This window comes from Accipiter gentilis, chromosome 9 (genome assembly GCF_929443795.1).
Source record: "Accipiter gentilis chromosome 9, bAccGen1.1, whole genome shotgun sequence".
Classification (NCBI taxonomy): domain Eukaryota; kingdom Metazoa; phylum Chordata; class Aves; order Accipitriformes; family Accipitridae; genus Astur; species Astur gentilis.
In genome coordinates, this window is record NC_064888.1 from 10,140,955 (window position 1) to 10,158,753 (window position 17,799).

Genomic DNA, 17,799 nt, shown 5'->3' on the forward strand with positions numbered 1-17,799 from the left:
CATGTATTTTAGCTGTTCATATTTACCTCTAACATGTTTTGCAATTTCTTTTAAATGGCCAAGAGCAGAGATGGCCCAGCTGGGCCCCAGGGGCAGGTCTGGACCATTGGACAATTTTAAGTAGCATGTGCCCAGACTGGTTCATCTCCAGATTAGATGTATTCCTGAGTGTGTGCAGTGCAGAAGAGTACACATCCCCACCACTGTGCCAGGATGCCTGCAGTCCCATCAGGTCTGTTAGAGGTACTGGAAAGTAGCGGAGAATTAGGGGGGAGTTGGAAGTGGCCAGTAAGGTTTCAAATGAACTTGGGAGGTTTGAGAAGATGAAGACAGGGCTCAGACTTTATTATTCTCTCTTCCTGCCTTCCTTTCGCCTGCAGTTGGTAGCATGTTGGCCTGCCCCCAATGAGCCCAAGGAAAGAGAGCACGCTGCCAGTTGCTGATATACAGCCATGTCCCCTCCCAGACCACCTTCCTGCTCTGTTTGGGCTGCAGTTGCAGAAACAGGGGGCTGCACTGCTCCTGCCATGGAGCGGGAGGTCCGAGGCTGGCAGGATCCAGGCCAGCTGCTCTGGCATTGCCGGTACTTAGTGGGCGTGGTTAATGGTTGGACTCAATGATCCTGAAGGTCTTTTCCAACCTAAATGATTCTATGATTCTACTTCAGGCACCTCTCTGAGAGGGGCAGGACAGGACATGCTGCAGGGCAGGCAGCATGGTCATCCCTACTGTTTACTAGGATGCTCCTGTCGCCCATCAGTTGGTGACCCTGGGCAGCTTTATGCTTGGCCTTTGCTTAAAGCTATGTCTCCTTATATGCGTTCCCAGAAATACATGGTGGCTTTTCATGTATAGTGTGCTGTGGCAGTACCAAAGTTCTCAGCTGTGTTTTAGGAGTAAGGTGAGGTTGATGGCATGCTCCAGATTCATCGTCTTCCTGGTAACATCAAAATGATCAAAACTACTTACTCTTTTTCTCCCTACATCAAACCCCTTTCAAGGACACAGTCACGAAAAAAAGTATTTCTATTATTATTACTATATGGTGGGTTTGATTGTTTTTTTTTAGTATTTGGCAGTGACTGGAAATTTGCCATCCACCCACCTTCCACAGATGGGTGAAAAATATAATTTAGAGCAACTGAATATAAACCAGCTGGTGAATTACAGCATAAGCATTGCCGAAATACAATGTTTAACAATGTAGTCTATGTGAATGTTTTTATACTGAACTTGCCATAAATATTAATGTATCATAAGAAACGGTGATGCAAAGTGAATATTCTTTCTTGATATGGGATTTTTTTTGTCAAATGCTTGAAGTAACAACCTGTGAAGATTAGGTATTTTTGTCAGTTATTTGCCTACATTCTCCTTATCGGTATGTTGTTCTGATATGTTTGCCTATGTTCTCCTTACTTGCCATCAGAGGTTCTCATGATAAAGTCCAGGCTGGGATCAGAGTCCTCACTGGTTTGTAAGTGGTATAATCACCTTTTGCTAGATGACATTAATGACTGTAAAACACTGCCCGTCTGTAGTGATAATTTCACAGCCACTTTGTTTGGGTCTAGCTGGGATGAGAGGCAGTGGGAAATGAGGCCTGTCATGTCCTAAAACCCCTTTCCAAAACAGTGCCATGGGTACAATTCAAGTCAGCACCCTTCCCTTGACAAGAAAAATTCACTGCTACTTGAAAGCTGTTGAAGGTGAGATGGTTTCCATCATTCTGTCTCTAATTGAAGCCCTGCAGAGGATTAAAGAAAACTTTGAAGGTACCTCATAAAAGATGCTCAAACTAATGGTAAGAATTCTACGAAGTACATCAAAAGCAGGAAGCCAGGTAGGGTATCACTGGGACTGCTGGCTGGCGGACATGTAAAATGGGCACTAAGGCGATACAGCTGTAAACAGAGAAGCTGAGTGAATTTGTTATATTGGTCTTCACAGATAAAGCCCATGTTGGGTTGTTGCACACCTGGTATACTCTAGCAGACAGGTTAAAGGACCCAGATCAGTTTGAAGTAACATACATAAAATATTGGACCAAGCAGTGTCAGTAAATGACAAGGAAAAAATGCCAGTCGTTCAGGAGTCCTGGAGAAACTGAGGTGTGAAGACGAGGCGCTGCTGGTCAAGATGGGTAAATTATCCTTAGAAATGACAGCTGGGCCAGACAATGGTAGGTTGTTAATGCAACCTGTACCTGGGAATAGTAAATGTTATCTTCTGCCCCAGATTATAGAAACCAGCTCTATATCATGGCATATTTTTAAAGAATGGTATTATGTTTAGGCATTTAATTATGAATCAGTGCTTGATCTTGCAATCACTTCTTTCCTGGTTTTATAGGATGAGATGTCAAAATGTATCTTGACAACAGATGAGAGGAACTTAATTCTAACATGAACGTATAACACAAGCCATTTCTTTGCCCACATGTCTCTAATATCAAGCTGCTTCTCATAGGAATGGCCAGAGCTGTTTGCTCTGGGACCAGGAAAAGGAAGGTGTTCCTGGATTTCCTTTTTGACCTAAGCTGTGGTCTAAGTCCAAGTGTTCGATTGTAACCTAATCTGATTTGTGGGACGGCACATGGATTTTGAAGCACTCCTGACAGCACATGGAGAGTTGCAGGATCTAGTTATGGTGATCTTGTGCTTTTTCAAAGCTTCCCTATTTTGAGGTATCTCCTAGAAAGAGCTACTTTCTGCTCCCTTCTCACTGCCTGAATTCTATAAAAGGAATGAAAGGATCAAGGCTGAAAGTCTTCCCTGCTGTTCTCAGCCAAATTGGTTTCCACTTTTGTTTTACCTAAAACCACTGGCATCAGTGGGTTTATAAAAGGGCTGTATTACAATAAAAATGATGCATAGACTTATTAAACTACTTACTACATAGGTGATATTGTTAACAAAGGAAATTATTCCAATAAATAAATTCATTATTTCATTAAATGAATTAATAAATTGGTTTCAGGTCTTTGACAGAGTGGGGAAAGGAGCTTTTCAGGGTATAAACTTGAGGAATTTTTTTTCCGTTGCAACTCAGGTTTATTTTTTTCAGAAAATGCTCTTCACAAATATGTACCATTTGAGTGACTTAACATTTTACGTATATTCTGTGTGTGCCAGCTGTGTGATTATTAAGGCAGCCTTGTGTGAATTTGTTTTCTGTTGCAAGCTGTATTTCCCTTGAGAGAGGGGAACTGAATGAGTGGGGTATCGGTAGTGACTCATTTTGCCCAGTCAGATGGTGATTAGGGCTCTCACAGCATTTACATCACAGCAAGATGCTTGTGTCAGATTGTATAGCTGAATATTGCATGCAGCAATAAAGATTAAAATGAGAAGTGGACCAAGCTTGACACAGTAGCTGGAAGTGATGTTACAGATAACAAGCCTTGCCCTCACTGATTTGACTGCAGCAAGTGACAACGATCTGTTAATATTACATTTGCAGCAGATAGGAAATGATCTGGTTGCCTGTAGAAGCAGCAGCAGCCTACATAAAAGCTATGTCTACATAAAGAAGTATCTCTAAAAAAGCCAATTAAAAAATAGCTCTTCCAAGAAGCCCATGAGGGAGCGTGTTCTCAGTAACTCGTTGTTCACTGCTGCATACTGCACTCACTGGCTGGAGAGGGAGATTTGTTTTTTATGAATGGTAAATGGGGAGGGACATAATGTCATCAGATCGTGATGTCAGCCCAATGAATGAAATACTTGCTTAATGTATTGCTTCAAGACCAAGAAAAGGGACACCATCTCAGTTTGGCATCCTAGAATAAATCGTCTTTTGCTGACAAAGTCATCTTTGCCACGTGTCATGAATAATCTATATAAATTGGGACTTAAATAGCCAGAAGTCAAGAAACTCGTGGAATAGCGCACGTTTGTTCTCTTGCACGTCCTTGCAGAGCTGCTAGTGGAACACCCCTTTGCAGGCGCTGCTAATGGGCTCAGTGAGTTGAAGAGCTATCGCAGTGTTCTGTTGTTCTCTATCTAGCCCAATGTTCTGCTTTTGTCTGCAGAATTCTTTGTTGAAGCTACAAGCCCTTGAAACCGATCTGTGCTCTGCGTTTCTGCCAGCCCCGGAAGAAACTCCTCAGCTGCCAGCACCCAAGGATCCAGTCTCTTCATCAGTCCAAACCAGTGTGCAAGCTGATGGGGCCAGCTGTGGAGGTAAGCAACCATGCCACAGTGTGTTCTCATTTGCAATTATAAAAAAGCCTTGTGACTTGCAGTTTAATATCAGATTTGCAGCCCTCTGGGAAACAGTGCAGAGCTAATGCAAAGCACCATTTCCTGATGCAAATGCTGTGTAATGTAAAAAGGGGTGATACCTGTTAAAAGAATGAAAATTAATGGCTATAACCTTCTCTTAGAGAAGGAGAGGGAGTCTTCCTTTTCAGACAGGTTTTAAGAATCCTGATTCTTTTATTTTCAGTTTTAGTCTGGTTTTTTTTGTTCAAGTAAATTTACGCTCTTTACTTCCTATGTCTGTATTGTGTGAGATCACCTGCCATATCATGTAATTCTATTTTTGTCATTCTTTTTATCAGAGCAATATCACTTCATTTCTCCTATTATTGATTTTAATTTAATGCATCAGCAGAGAGATAGTGAAGGTGAGTTTTACAGCATGTGGATTTTAATCATTCATGAGCCTGTATTATTACCCATCTGGGCAAACTGTGGTGTGTTTTCTCTCCCTCTTTCCTCAATATGGAAACCAGTCCTTGCAAATAAATAGCCCTAAGGCTCGGCACTATTTTTGCCAATTCATAGCTTTTAGTCACAGGGCTGGCAAAGTCGTGATGCTCAGTAGAAGAGGAATCACTGTTCATGAAAAATAGGTCAAAGGCAATATGACTAATACATCTCACAGACAAGTGACATGAATACACAAATACTTAAATCATTCACCATGTATGGTCCAAATTAAGGCAGAGAGGTCAGTAATCCCTTTGCAATTGACGCTTTATGTCAGAATAAAGGCTGGGTTCAGAAGAACTTATTTCAGAAGCTGTTTGCTTAGAATTTTCAGCAAGAAATAATGGTAAGTTATTTACCCACCACCCCCCTCCCCCCCTCCCCCCCCCCCCCCCCCCCAAATGATAGTGTTCTGCTTAAGAAATTCTAAAGTTTGAGGTTTGCATTGCACAGTTAAGGCAAATGATATGTAGAATCCAAATTATTATAAAGATGAAGGAATGTAAAAAATGCTAAATATCCTGTAGTTTAGCTAGGGGGAAAAAAAAAAAAAGAGTATGCTTTAGCCCAGCTAGGCAAATACCTTAATAGCTCTTGGATACGCCTATGGAACTTGCACTGGTGCTAGTCCCTTGCTGTGGATCTGAGGCAGACACAGATCCTCTATCTGTGCTGCATAGGCAGAGACATTTTGCAGCCCATCCAAAATCTTCACTGGCTCTTTTCCTTTATGGCAGGGTGGGTTTTTCGTCCTTTTGCAGTAGTTTACTGAATTATTTTGTTCTGGTAGTTTTGGAATTAATTGTTAAGATGGTCTTTTTTTTCCCCTTTGTTTCCTTTGCTTATTTTTGCTGTTTTAATTGGATTTTCTTTTAAATCATACTGGTAGTAACCCCTAATTCCAATACCCTCTCTAGCTCCTATTTGCCTGTCTCCAGCTACACAGGCAATATTGGATGATATAGCATTTCTCTCACACAGTTCAGAGCATGCTCTGTCACTCTAGCAGTTCAAACTTGTGCTTTAGTTAAAGCTTACCCATCTAATGGATTTTAATGTACGCTCATTCCTGATAATATCTGCTTTGTGGTTTGTGGGTTTTTTTTAATAACTTGCCATTTTGCATAGATAGAGGTAGTCCTATTTCTGTCTCTTAAATTACTGCTGAAATCTTCTGATATATTGAGTTTAGGTACAGTTGTCACATGGGACTATGGGCTATTTCAGCTTGAAGTTGGATGGAAGTCCAGAGATTTGTACCAGGCTAGGAACAGAGATTTTAGAGGATGTGCCATATATACTACATCTCTAGTTATTAGCTTTGATCAGTGAATCAGGCAATAAAACTTTTAATATTAACAATATACAAATGTATTATTTTTAAAATAAACATGATTGAGTAGTCTATTTAATTTGTTTTGTTTCACATCCCAGTGAACAGAAATTAGAACAAAATACATTATATATATGGTGAATGAAGCTAGAACAGTCTAGTAAAATGGCAGGGTATTTCAGGATGCAAATTTTAAGGGGTGAACAGTAACTCTTATCTCTGAGCAAAGTCATCAATTTCCAGTTTATTTTTGAATATGTAAAAACTTGAATTAGAGTTGGCAAAGTGAGACCATAAAGACTTGCAAGGAGGTATTAAGCTAATTTTTTTAAGGGGGGGGGGGGGGGCAGAAAAGCAGAGTATGAGTAATTTCTATAGCTTTTGGATATGAGTATACATCAAATATTTGATTTGAGCATTGAGCACCTGAATTTAACTACAAGGTGTTCTAAATGTCTTTTAAATTAAAAATCCTGATAATGGCATTCACAGATGTAACGTGCTGAGGAATGAACACATTACATCTGCATATTCCTTTTAAATACAACAGATTTCAGTGTGTTATTGTTTTACTTAAAGAATATCACATGCAGAAATACAGACTTATACTATATGCCTTGTCATATGATTGAAGTCCACGTTATGAAGCATACTGCATATTATAAGATACTAGATCGCGGCTTTAAGTCCTGTAGTGAGCCCTTGTCAGTGCTAAGCTGGACTGACTGGATGACATGGAGCAGATGCAGGCTAAGGGGCAACTTACTGGCTTGGCTAGATGTGGCTTTAGTTCTGAGTTTTGGCAAAAATAGAAGCTAAAGTTAGATGAGACACATGAACACAGGTAGGTGGTTGGTCAGTTCATGGGCTACTCACAGGATAATGCTTAGTGTCTTGTTTAGGATCTGTGCAGAACTGGAATCAGAATGATGGCCCTAAATGTTAGTTAAAAATTGGGTTGTTTATAACTTGTCATCATCCTGAAATGTTCTGCTATTACAGTAATTGGGCCACGTAAATGAATCTGTTTGAGTGACTTCCTGACCACTTCTGGGCAGTATGTAGTAATTTAATGCATCTGTAGTAGGGTTAGGACTAAAACCTTTCTTGGGGCCACACCAAAGTTGCACCAGTTTACAAGCTTTAGCAGAGCAATGCTGTCAGGAAGCCCTGGTGCCAAGGAAATGGAAGAGCCCTGGCCTTTGGGAAATATTCCCAAATTCACCTGGCATGCAGGTTGTCTCCCTTTCATTTGCTGGCTGAATAAAAAACGTCCTTAAACTCTCTGCAGCTTTGTGTGGTTTTACACTGGAGCTTTTCCAGCCAGTACTTGTCATTTGCATTTATCTTCCAGGAGTGTTTCGTTTTGAATGTATACTTTTCTTCCATTTCTGAGACTGGGTTGGGCCTAGTAAAATTGCCTGGTAAATGTGAAGAGGAGCAAATATCTGTGACCATATATAGGTTTATCAGCAGTACGGGCTGCCTCCTGCAAGAGGAGTATTTCTAGGTCCACAGAAAATCAGAGTTCAAATGTTGGAAACTTTTTTTCCTGCACCTATCATACACAGACTGGCTGATTTTTTTTTTTTAATAACATCATTTTCCTTTCACAGTGAGGAGACTGCTACTTAATATGACTATAAAAGAATTTATTCCTTTTAAAAACAGAGCATGAGAAATAGTGGAACTATTCTTAGTCAACCTACTTCACAGTGATTATACGTTTCTTGAAGTTCAGAGATGGTGAAGTAAACGGAAGGAAGCCAGTTTCTCCTCATTGACAATATTGTTTTTCAGAAGTTAAAGAAAAACCCAAACCAAATCCCAACTGAAACTCTTAATTTTTTTAAGTCTTAAAGGGTAAGGAAAGATTACTTGCCAGAAAGTGACAACACTTTTGTTTGCAGAACAACATTTATTCCAGCCATTATCACTGTATGTTGTCTGTGTATGTAATTTCCCATGACTGGTACAATGCTCTGCCCTTGCTTCTCCCAGATGCCTTTCTGGATCTCACTATGGGAGGATTTGAATCTCATACACGATTTAGAAGTTTTGGGTGTTGCTCTGGTATCTTGGAGAGTTGAATTTGACCTACAGAGTATGAAGTACTTAGAGGAAAGATGCCAGGTTAGAATTAATAATCAGCTACATTGTCTCATTGTCAAAATGCTTAACATAATTCTAATTGATGGTGCTGTTACGGTAGATGTACTTAGAGATACAAAAGTTGTGTAACTTTTGCATGAAAGACTGAACTGTGATTATACAATATACGATTGGATTTTTTTGTTGTCTGTAAAGCAAAAACAGTTGGATAGTGGCTGATAAAATGACATTTTAGACCATTGTAACTATTATTTTTTAAATCAATAGTTGCTTTCTATGAAGGGTGCCATTTAGAGCTGGTTTGTCCCCACTGTCCCAGTGCAGTGATAGGGATTTGTAGCTTCAGTGTCTGTTGGGCAGACATCAAAAAAAATGTACTGCAAAGGTTCCATTAAAATCCTGAAAGAAATAACCACTCACCACGGAAATGTCATGTCCCATGTACAAAGGAGAAAAAGGAAAGAAAGTGAAGGTGAAAGAACTTTTCTAAACCTGCCTGCTCTTCTGTGAGTAAATCCATGTATAGTTGTTCTTCTGTGTAGTTTTAGACATTCATTGAATAAAAAGATTCTGTGAAATGTATTAGAATGCATGCTATATTGCAAATATAATACTGATTAGAAATAACATGCATGCTGCCTGGAAATACAAAATAATAGATGTGAATTCAAAGGCTGTATATATACATGGTTTTAGAGGAAAAAGTAATGTATCTGGTGTAAAATATTATGTACTATGGAAACTGATGTAGGGGAATCTGAGACAGAGCACATCCTTTGCTTTAACTTCTATTAACTTAACTGTCTTTTGCGGGAGAGCTTTTATGAAAGCATGGAGTTTCTCCCTAAAAGTATAATCTGCTTTAAAGAACAATCATCTGATAGCAAAAATATTGAGTAGGCTAGATCATCCTCACCCATTTCACCCACTGAGGGTGAGGAAAAAGATTCAATGGTTCTTCCCATTAATGTACCCAGATATAGCAAAGGGAAGACGAGCTCCTGGTATTCCCTGGAGGTAGGGTCCGTCATGTGCCCATTGTTTACCATGTTACCCATAAACAGAATCAGAGTGATGAGGTTCACCAATTCCTACTTTGTCAGTCCAGAATAAATTATTCTTCTAGCTTGATCACCTCTATAAAACAAATTTTACCTTTTGAGGCACCTGACGTGAGGTTTCCATTTATAGTCCAAGACAATATTAACATAGTATCATAAGCATGACTCCTCCAAGCAGTCACTGCACACTACCTTGAATAACTACCTGAAGGTTTTTGGTTGTTGCTATTTTCATATCTTGTGTTCTTTAGACCCATGGGTACGTAACTTCAAACCTTAATGAAACTCCGCAGCATACTGCAAGCAACACTGGAGGTTCTTAGCATCAGGACATATTATATTTTTGATCTGCCTTTCTCTTGACCAAAGGACTAAATGCTAAATCATAAAATTAAACTTGTTTTGTACACTCATCGTCGTCTTCAGGAATGTGGCTTTCGAAAGTAAACAGATCTATGAAAATATAATTAATGCCGCTATTCTGGGAAACTCTCCATCTTTATATTAGACTTCATAGTTTACAAACACACCCATCCACCTTCTCCTGTGGAACTAAAAAATGCTTTATGTTAAGCTGGGAACTGTCCTTTCTATTTTCTCATCCTCAGTGTTACGTTCATCCTGCATGTGATACTTTGCTGAACTATTTGCTGTTTACTTTGAATACTTATGCTTTGAATACTTCTGTAAGTATAGATTTGTATTTATCTAGGTAGCTGAATATCTTGTGAGTGACCCTCGGTCCATATTGGTTTATGCTTTCTTTCTAGAGCCTGTGCCAGCCCACAGAGGCTGGCAGAATGACATGGACAGCAGCCCACAAGAACATCACTCCCTAGGGACCAGTCGACTCCTGTATCACATTACAGATGGAGACAATCCTCTTTTGTCACCACGCTGCTCTATCTTTAGCCAAAGCCAGAGATTTAATCTAGACACAGAGTCTGCCCCTTCTCCACCAAGTGCTCAACCTTTCATGATGTAAGAAAATATATTTTAATTCTTACATATTTTAAATAATTTTGGTACAGTCCACAGTCTTAGGTTCTTCGTAGGTTTTTTTCAGTTACTATTATGTCATAAACAAGAAATTTTCATCTTGTAGCTTATTTTGACATGGTTAATTTGCAATACCAGAAACAGGATCTAGCATTTTTTTCAGTCATAACACAGTACAATATTGTAAGGACAGTTTTAAATGTTAGTTAGTAATTAGTCTGATGACTGAATATAACATAGGGAGTGCTATCAAGGTATAATACTAAAAATTTCAGCTGCAATAGAACTACAGCTTGAGTAATTCATGAGATACAAGAGTGTCATAGAACATATGAACAAACCATATATGTGATCCCCAGAAACCAAGCTGTGGGTTTCAGACAGAAACCAAACTTTCTTAAGAGCTTGTATACATAGCTGTCAGCTGCATATGAATAATAATCAGATCTATTGATTTGCAATTGTAAAAAATCAGAAACTAAACTGCCTTCAAAATGATAATGTTTATTCAAGGTAATAAAAAACTCCCCGAGCTTACTTTTACAAATCATGTTGTTACAGTCTCCCTTTACATTTGGAAGATTTGTGAAGTAAAATGTGGGTGTTAAATGTAAATACTGGATCAGGTTGTGACCTACTAGATAAAACTTTTGAAAAATATTCAGAAATACCACAATTAATTAAAAAAGAGAGAGAGAGTGAAAGACAGTACCCTAGGGGTACCTTCAAGGAAAAACCAATTATTTTATGCTTACTTTGTAAAACTAAACTGTCTTTTCTGTGAAGGAACCTAGCTGCAAATTCTGAAGTGCTAGCAAAGTGTCAAGTGTGCCTGAAATAAGGCACGGTCCATTATATAGCCAGTTATTTGATCCACCTACTATGCTTTTGCAGGCCAAGAAGTTCTTCTAGATGTAACTGTGAAGAGTGCAAAGAACCACAAACAGTAGCACAACTTACCAAGCATCTTCAGAGTCTCAAGAGGAAAATTAGAAAGTATGAAGAAAAGTTTGAGCAAGAAAAAAAATACCTGGTAAGTTAATAATTGAAAAGACAAAGGGAAATACTACAAGAGGCAGGCAAGAATCCCGGTGTATTTAAACTTAGGCAAAACAATAGGAGAAAGAGTATTTTTGGTAAAATGAGATAGGAAAATAATCAAAGAGGCATTTTTATCTTCCTTCAGCAATCTTTTTATTATCTTTCAGTGTATGCAATAGTTCTGAGACTCTAATTTACTTTTTCTTTAGATTACCTTTGTTGCAAAATATCAATCTTCTAGATATGTGAGAAGTGTGAATCAGTGGAACATAGCTGACAGGCTTGTGAACCAAAATGCTTCAAAAGATGAAAAGCTACTTACTTACTTTGCCGAAGTCATTTGCCTGAAAATTGTTGCTCTACTGTGCAGATTCAGGCAGACTCCTGTAAACCTCCAAAGCATAGGGCTCAATAGAAGCTGATGGCAGAAATTACAGAAGTAAAAATTGTGATGTGTTTCTGGTGGGGGGGCTGTTTGAGGTCAACGGTGTCCTCTGTGCAGTATACGCAAGATCATTGCTCATATTGAGCTAGTTTGTGTTATATGAATTGTGTGGAATAAGCATATCAAAACATCTGCAATGTTAAGGATGTGTACAATATGAAACGGGGAAATTTGTGGTATTTTATGACTACATTAAAATGAAAATGAATTAAATTGTATATTAGCTTATAATCTCATCAATGACGGCAAACTGAAAAGTACATTTGTGACTCGTACTGCTCTACAGTCATCATATACTCTTAGGAGTAAAATATCATACCTAAACAGTCATCATACTGTGACCAGAAAAGAAATTATTTCAGAGGCTTAATTTTGCAAAACTGTTTTGCCATTTTAAATACCTGAGTTTTGAAGATCCAGTGTAAATTGATTTTAATTTGGAGGCAATTTATAACTGCAAAGAAAGAACTGATATACAAAGATTTTGTTGTTTGTGGCTTTTGAAATCGCTCTGTTGCACAGGATTTTTTCATTTGATTAATTACGCAGTTCAATTGAAATTTTTAAAGTGCTGTTTTCCAGGAGAATCCCTGTCTTAAAGCAGTAAGGGCTTATCTCTGCAAGGGACAGAGTGCTTCAGTTACCATCCTGGAAATCACTTAGGAACTTGACTAACATTAGGTATTTGATCAGTCCTTTTGAAGTCACTGAGATTACTTACCCGATTAGTCAGGGACTTGGATGGTTTTTTTAGGATCCGAGCCAAAATACTCAGATCCGTGTAGCACTGTGGCACAATGGGGAGAGATAAGTCATGATAAATTAGTACCATGATTAAGCCAAATGCTCTGCATGACACTATGATATAGTGCAGTTGGAACTACAGACATTTTTTAGCACACTGTGTGTGGATAGGTTTTTATCTGTTTGATTGTATAACCATCAATTCCTTCTGTTTTATTCTTCCTTTTTTCTTTACACTCAGCCTTCACATGGTGACAAGACTTCCAATCCTGAAGTTCTGAAATGGATGAATGATTTGGCCAAAGGTCGTAAGCAGCTCAAAGGTACGTAATAGCATGTTGTTTCACTTTATTGCTGAAGCTTTTGGAAGTAAGAGCGTACCTGAAATATTTTGCAGTTAGGTTTCTAAACTCGGTGCTCTGCTTATTTTTCACAGTGCACGGCAATAAGTTTCGCAATGGCAACAAAGATATTAGGTGATATGACTTGCTTTGATTCCTGAAAGCAGGGATTAAAGTAAGCCAATTCAACCCTCATAACAAGGCTAAAAAGGAGAAGGGGAAAGAGGCATCATCTCTCCCTCATCACTATAAACATTCATGCAAAAGGCAATGTTATTCTGAATATTTTTATGAGTGTCTGAAATAGAGAATTACAAAATTAGAAGTGTCCTTGTAATAGTACAAATTTAGGTGCAAAATGTTTCTTTAGGACTGAGGTTACACAACTCTAAAGCTTTTATTTTTTTTGATTATAAAAACAGATCTTTCCCTGATATTAGATTTGGTCTTGAGGGTCAAGTTTTGCCCTTGACTGTCTGCATACCACTCCATTAATGTCTGTATGTGTATTACATGCTTACCCTCAGGGAAAATATAGCCAAGACTGATTGATTTCTTTTTTAAAGGCTATTTATAATTTATCTAAATCTTTTTTTCCCCCATTATAAATGGATTCTCACTACTAATTAAATTGTAGTATTATCTTTCATCTCTGTTTTGGATATAGTTAAGAATGTAGATATAAAGGGTGAGACTGTGGTAAATCAAGAATTATATATTCATCTTTCAGTAAATTTAGTCTGGAAAGTGCTCTAAATACTACGCTGCATGATTACTAGATTATTACTATTTTTTTCCCTTGAACGTTGTGTTACAAATCCAGGAAGGGCAAATGAGAGGAAATGGTCAAACTACACAGTTAACTTTCTGAAAATTATTGCTCTGGCTCAACCATTGCTTCAGCTAGCCAGGGTGTCTAGCTTTCATAGATCAGCCTCACCTTCACACCCAAAATGCCTCGACCCCGTGAACACCCTTGATTTTATTATACTGAGTAATGACACTGCTTTTAACTGATTCATGAGGTTCACCAGACAGGTGCAACTGAAATGGAAAAATGCTCATGTGCTTGTAGGTCCTTCTTCAAGTTCATAAGGCTTGTCCGTCCTTCCTAGCTCTATGTGTTAACTGAAAGTTACTGGATTTCCCTGCAAACTTGGCCTGTATCCTCAGACTGTCACAGCTAAAAAAATTATGTTACTGTTTCTGCATGGATTTCAATAAATTTAACACATTTGGAGCCATCAATTTCCTGCTTTGGCCAAGGGCCTTCACCAGCCAGGCATATGCTAGGAACAAAGCCTGGTTTTAAGGGAGCTAATTCAGAGCCCAATTCAATTTCCTTGTTGCTCTGTGCAGGTCCCTGGAGCTCCAAGGTCTTTGGCTTGGTGTCAAGCTAACATACTTACACACTTTATCGCGTCCAGGCAGGTTGCTGACTGGGAAGCTAGGACACGTTGTAACCTGTATGACTTCTGCTGGGTAGCTCAGGTGCTTTTCTGCCAAGGGAAGTCATTTAAGCAAAGTGGCTGATTCTCCTTGTGAGGACCAGCTCAGCAGCCTGGCTGGGATGGCAATGCAGCCTCTGGAAGGGAGGGTTATGGTTTAAATTGCACTAGAGAAGAGTGGGGTTGGTTATACAGACCTGGAGCACCTGGCTTCAGCAGCCTGGCAGCTGGCACACCGGGTTCTGTAGCACAGCTTAGCCTCCCCAGCCCTTCTCAGGAGAGGGCCTTCACTCTCCTCCTCACTTGCGCAGCAGCACAGGAGGGCAGGCAAGCACAGCTGGGATGAGAGTGGGGCAGGTGGCTGCAGAGACGCTGCCTCTTGTCCAGGAAGGCATCTGTGAAGGGCTGCATCCTTAGAAAACAATCCCCACAGTAGGCTTGGACACGTTCTTACGTATACCAGACTTCAAATCAATTGAGAGTGCATGGGTTTATTGAGGAGAAGGGGGAGAGAGCGAGCTCTGCTTCCGTATCTCCCCTCCCCCCCCAAACCTCCCACAAATATTCTGAAGTGCTGTTTGTCCTTTTAAACCCCTTTCCTAACCTCATTCCCCCTGAAATTCTGCACTGACTCCTACCCAGACCCCGCTCTTTAACCCAGTGCCTCTTCAGTCCTCACCTTTTATGTCGAAGATAGGCTTGGAGGAAAAAGAGTACATATGTGCTGTAAGTTTCATTGGTGTGGACACATCTCATCCATTCACCATTAGATAACCCTTTAACCAGGTAAAAGATGTGACATGTTGAACTGAAGCGGAGTTACTTTCCTACACAACTGTGGTATGATAACAACCGTATGCAAGAAGTAGGGATTTTTTTTTTCTTGTAGTGTCAGAGGAAACTCCTTTGCAAACATTTCTCAGCTATTTACTTGCCAAGTAATTTGCCTTTCAGAGCTGAAACTCAGAATGTCAGAAGAGCAAAACTGTACCTCTAGAGCACCCCAAAGAAATGATCATTGCGAAAACACTGGGACCTCTAAAGAGGCTGGGACACAGGAGGCCACAAGCATGGAACCAGCTCCCTCAGTAGAAGAAACCATGGATAGTGTATTGAGACGATTAAAGGAGAAAAGACAACACTTTAACCTTCCTGAGACTATTAAGGTATTTAACAAGTATGGCTGTTTCTTTCAGAACTTTATCATCTGAGGCAGATATTAATTAGTGCGTAACTGGCTCAGGGTGTGCTGGTGCGTGTGCATCCTCTGTCTTCTGGCACTGCAGTGCATCTTCTCTCTAACAAGGTGGGAGCTTTAGTGCAGTTTTCTGCAGTGACTTTTCTGTGAAGAGTTGTACAGAAAAAGAGGTGAAAGAAGTTTTTTCAAATAGTGCTAAGTGCTTTTTACTCAGAGATGTGTGTATAAAACTGTTTGCCAGACACTGCTGAAACCTGCCTACTTGAGGTTGTGTGCGCAGGAAGCGTGTATTCACGTATTGAAGATGGTGACAGCAAAGGCAATCCTATCTTGAGTCCACAGAAACTGTGTGACTAAAAACGTTCCTGAAGTTATTTTGACAATAAAGGTCCCCTCTCACCTGAGAAATGCTGAAAGCCTCTGCCCAGTAGATAGCACTGCACTAAGATCATAGCACAACCATCCAGACTGCTTTGCCCTTCTGATCTTGTACGTTTACTGCTTCTGCTCTTCCACATTCTCAATTACTCTTGTAAACGTAGAAGCAATATTCCATGAAACATGCTTGCTTGGCTGGGCAATTTATTTTTGTTTTTAAACTAGTACATATTTTTAAATTCTGCTGTACCTTCATGCTACTGGCACATTATAGAGTCTGTCTAAAGCTGTTGTTCTGCAATACATATTGTCCACAAAATACTTGAGGGGAAGGGGAGGGAAGCTATTTTTGCTGTGAAATGATGTTGCTATTCCTGATACTATACAGCCAAGCAAGACAATAAATTCTGTCCTCAAAGGTACCTAAAATCTAAATGTCCACTGTAACATTTAGACTCTGGCTGATGAACGAAAAAGGGGAGGGGGTGAATGGGACAAGGAAGAGTGAAGAAGAACTAAATGCTAAACTATGCGAGACTTAAGAAATTATTCTGGGTGGATTTCAGTAGCAGAAAGGACGTGGCAGAGATAATTTTTGTTTTGTTTTGTTTTTCTTCTGTTCTTCATTCTTAAACAATTAGTTACTGTATAAAAACTAGAATTGTGCATAATGATGCTGTGCTTCTGAGATCTTGAGCTCTGCATACATGACTGATTTTTTAATTGTTTCTTTTTATAAACTACTTTTTTTAAAACCTGAAATGGAAAAAGTGTTTCATAACCAGAACTCCTTTGTAAGAAAACAAAAGATGACAACAAACCCATGCTGTCTGTATATAGTCCTAAAAATCCCAACAGTGCAGACTGTATGATAATATTTTCAGATGTTAATTTTTTTTTTTATTATTATGCAAGGAGTGAGATCAGATGACACCAAAACAGATGTCATTGAGGAAATTCTGTCCAGAAAAACTCTCTTATAAGAGTAAGTTGGGTGCGGGTCTCTGTCCCACTCATTTTTCAATTAATTGGACTTCTCCTGATTTTCCAAGAGAGAGCCTCCTAAATGTGTGCAATGGCAGTGCTGGCTTGAAATATTCTTGCAGAGAATTCTGTAATGTAAATTAAATATTTGCCCAACTTCATATTTTCAAATTTTTTTAAAAGATCTTATTTATTTTCTTCTCGTATTCTTGTAGAGAGAACTTGTGTTGAGAGAACTCTGTTTGTTAGCAAAGGTGTTTGATAATAGTTACACAAAACCGCTATGGAACTGAGGCTAAAAAGAGGAATACTATGAAGTCAAATTGATCTATTTCAAAACGATATATTTTAATAGGTCCTTAAGTATAACATTAAAAGTGATCGGTTTTGATTATGAGTCATTCTGGACTTTTGGGGCAGAATAAGTTTGTCTGCTGGTTACAGCAAAGATCAAAGGCTTCATTTTAGCTATGTGCAACTTTGGTGTTACTGTAGATATTTTTTATCTGCAACATTGTATTTCGTATACAACATTTAGATCCTGTATCAGAATCTGAGCTAGATTAATAGTAAACTAATAGCAGATAAATTTTTCTTTTTTTCAAGATTTTGTTATTTTGGGCAAGGATAGTGTTTCCATAAAAGCCTGCTGAGTTGTCCCCTGAAGTTCAACAGTGGAAAGCCTCTAATGCCCTGCTGAAATACAAATGAGAGAATGCGTGTCCTTAACAGAGGGGCAGAGTAAAATCCTGTACCACCCAGTGTCTCTAAAGAGGGCAAACCACAAGATCTGAATATGAAATAGCAGAATGTGGTTTTCCGAACACAACAACCCTCCCACAAAAAAGCCTGTGAGTAAAGTTATTGAATGAGAAGATGCAAAGAAAATTGGGATTGGCCTGTGAATGATTCAGTAACCCAAAAAGGGATGGCCACCTGTTACTATTTGTGTTGCTAGCTCCTCGTGCTGGGAGCTGGTGACTTATTTAACAGTTTACCT

The 17,799-nt window shown here is 39.1% G+C and overlaps 1 protein-coding gene across 9 annotated transcripts in view; it reads left to right on the top strand.

Annotated features, from left to right (window-relative positions):
• FAM13C (family with sequence similarity 13 member C) overlaps positions 1–17,799 on the top strand; it is a 58,157-nt gene that overhangs the window by 27,155 nt on the left and 13,203 nt on the right. For 7 of the 9 annotated variants that reach the window (XR_007507317.1, XM_049810794.1, XM_049810796.1 and 4 more), the window contains 6 exons: positions 4,034–4,184; positions 4,565–4,630; positions 9,992–10,202; positions 11,115–11,253; positions 12,692–12,773; positions 15,194–15,405. Coding sequence is in view for 8 of the 9 variants with exons in the window: in XM_049810794.1 (XP_049666751.1) it covers positions 4,034–4,184; positions 4,565–4,630; positions 9,992–10,202; positions 11,115–11,253; positions 12,692–12,773; positions 15,194–15,405 (861 nt within the window). In the remaining variant the exon portion in view is untranslated. The remainder of the gene's footprint in view (positions 1–4,033; positions 4,185–4,564; positions 4,631–9,991; positions 10,203–11,114; positions 11,254–12,691; positions 12,774–15,193; positions 15,406–17,799) is intronic. The other 2 variants (XM_049810798.1, XM_049810801.1) reach the window with 1 other exon arrangement.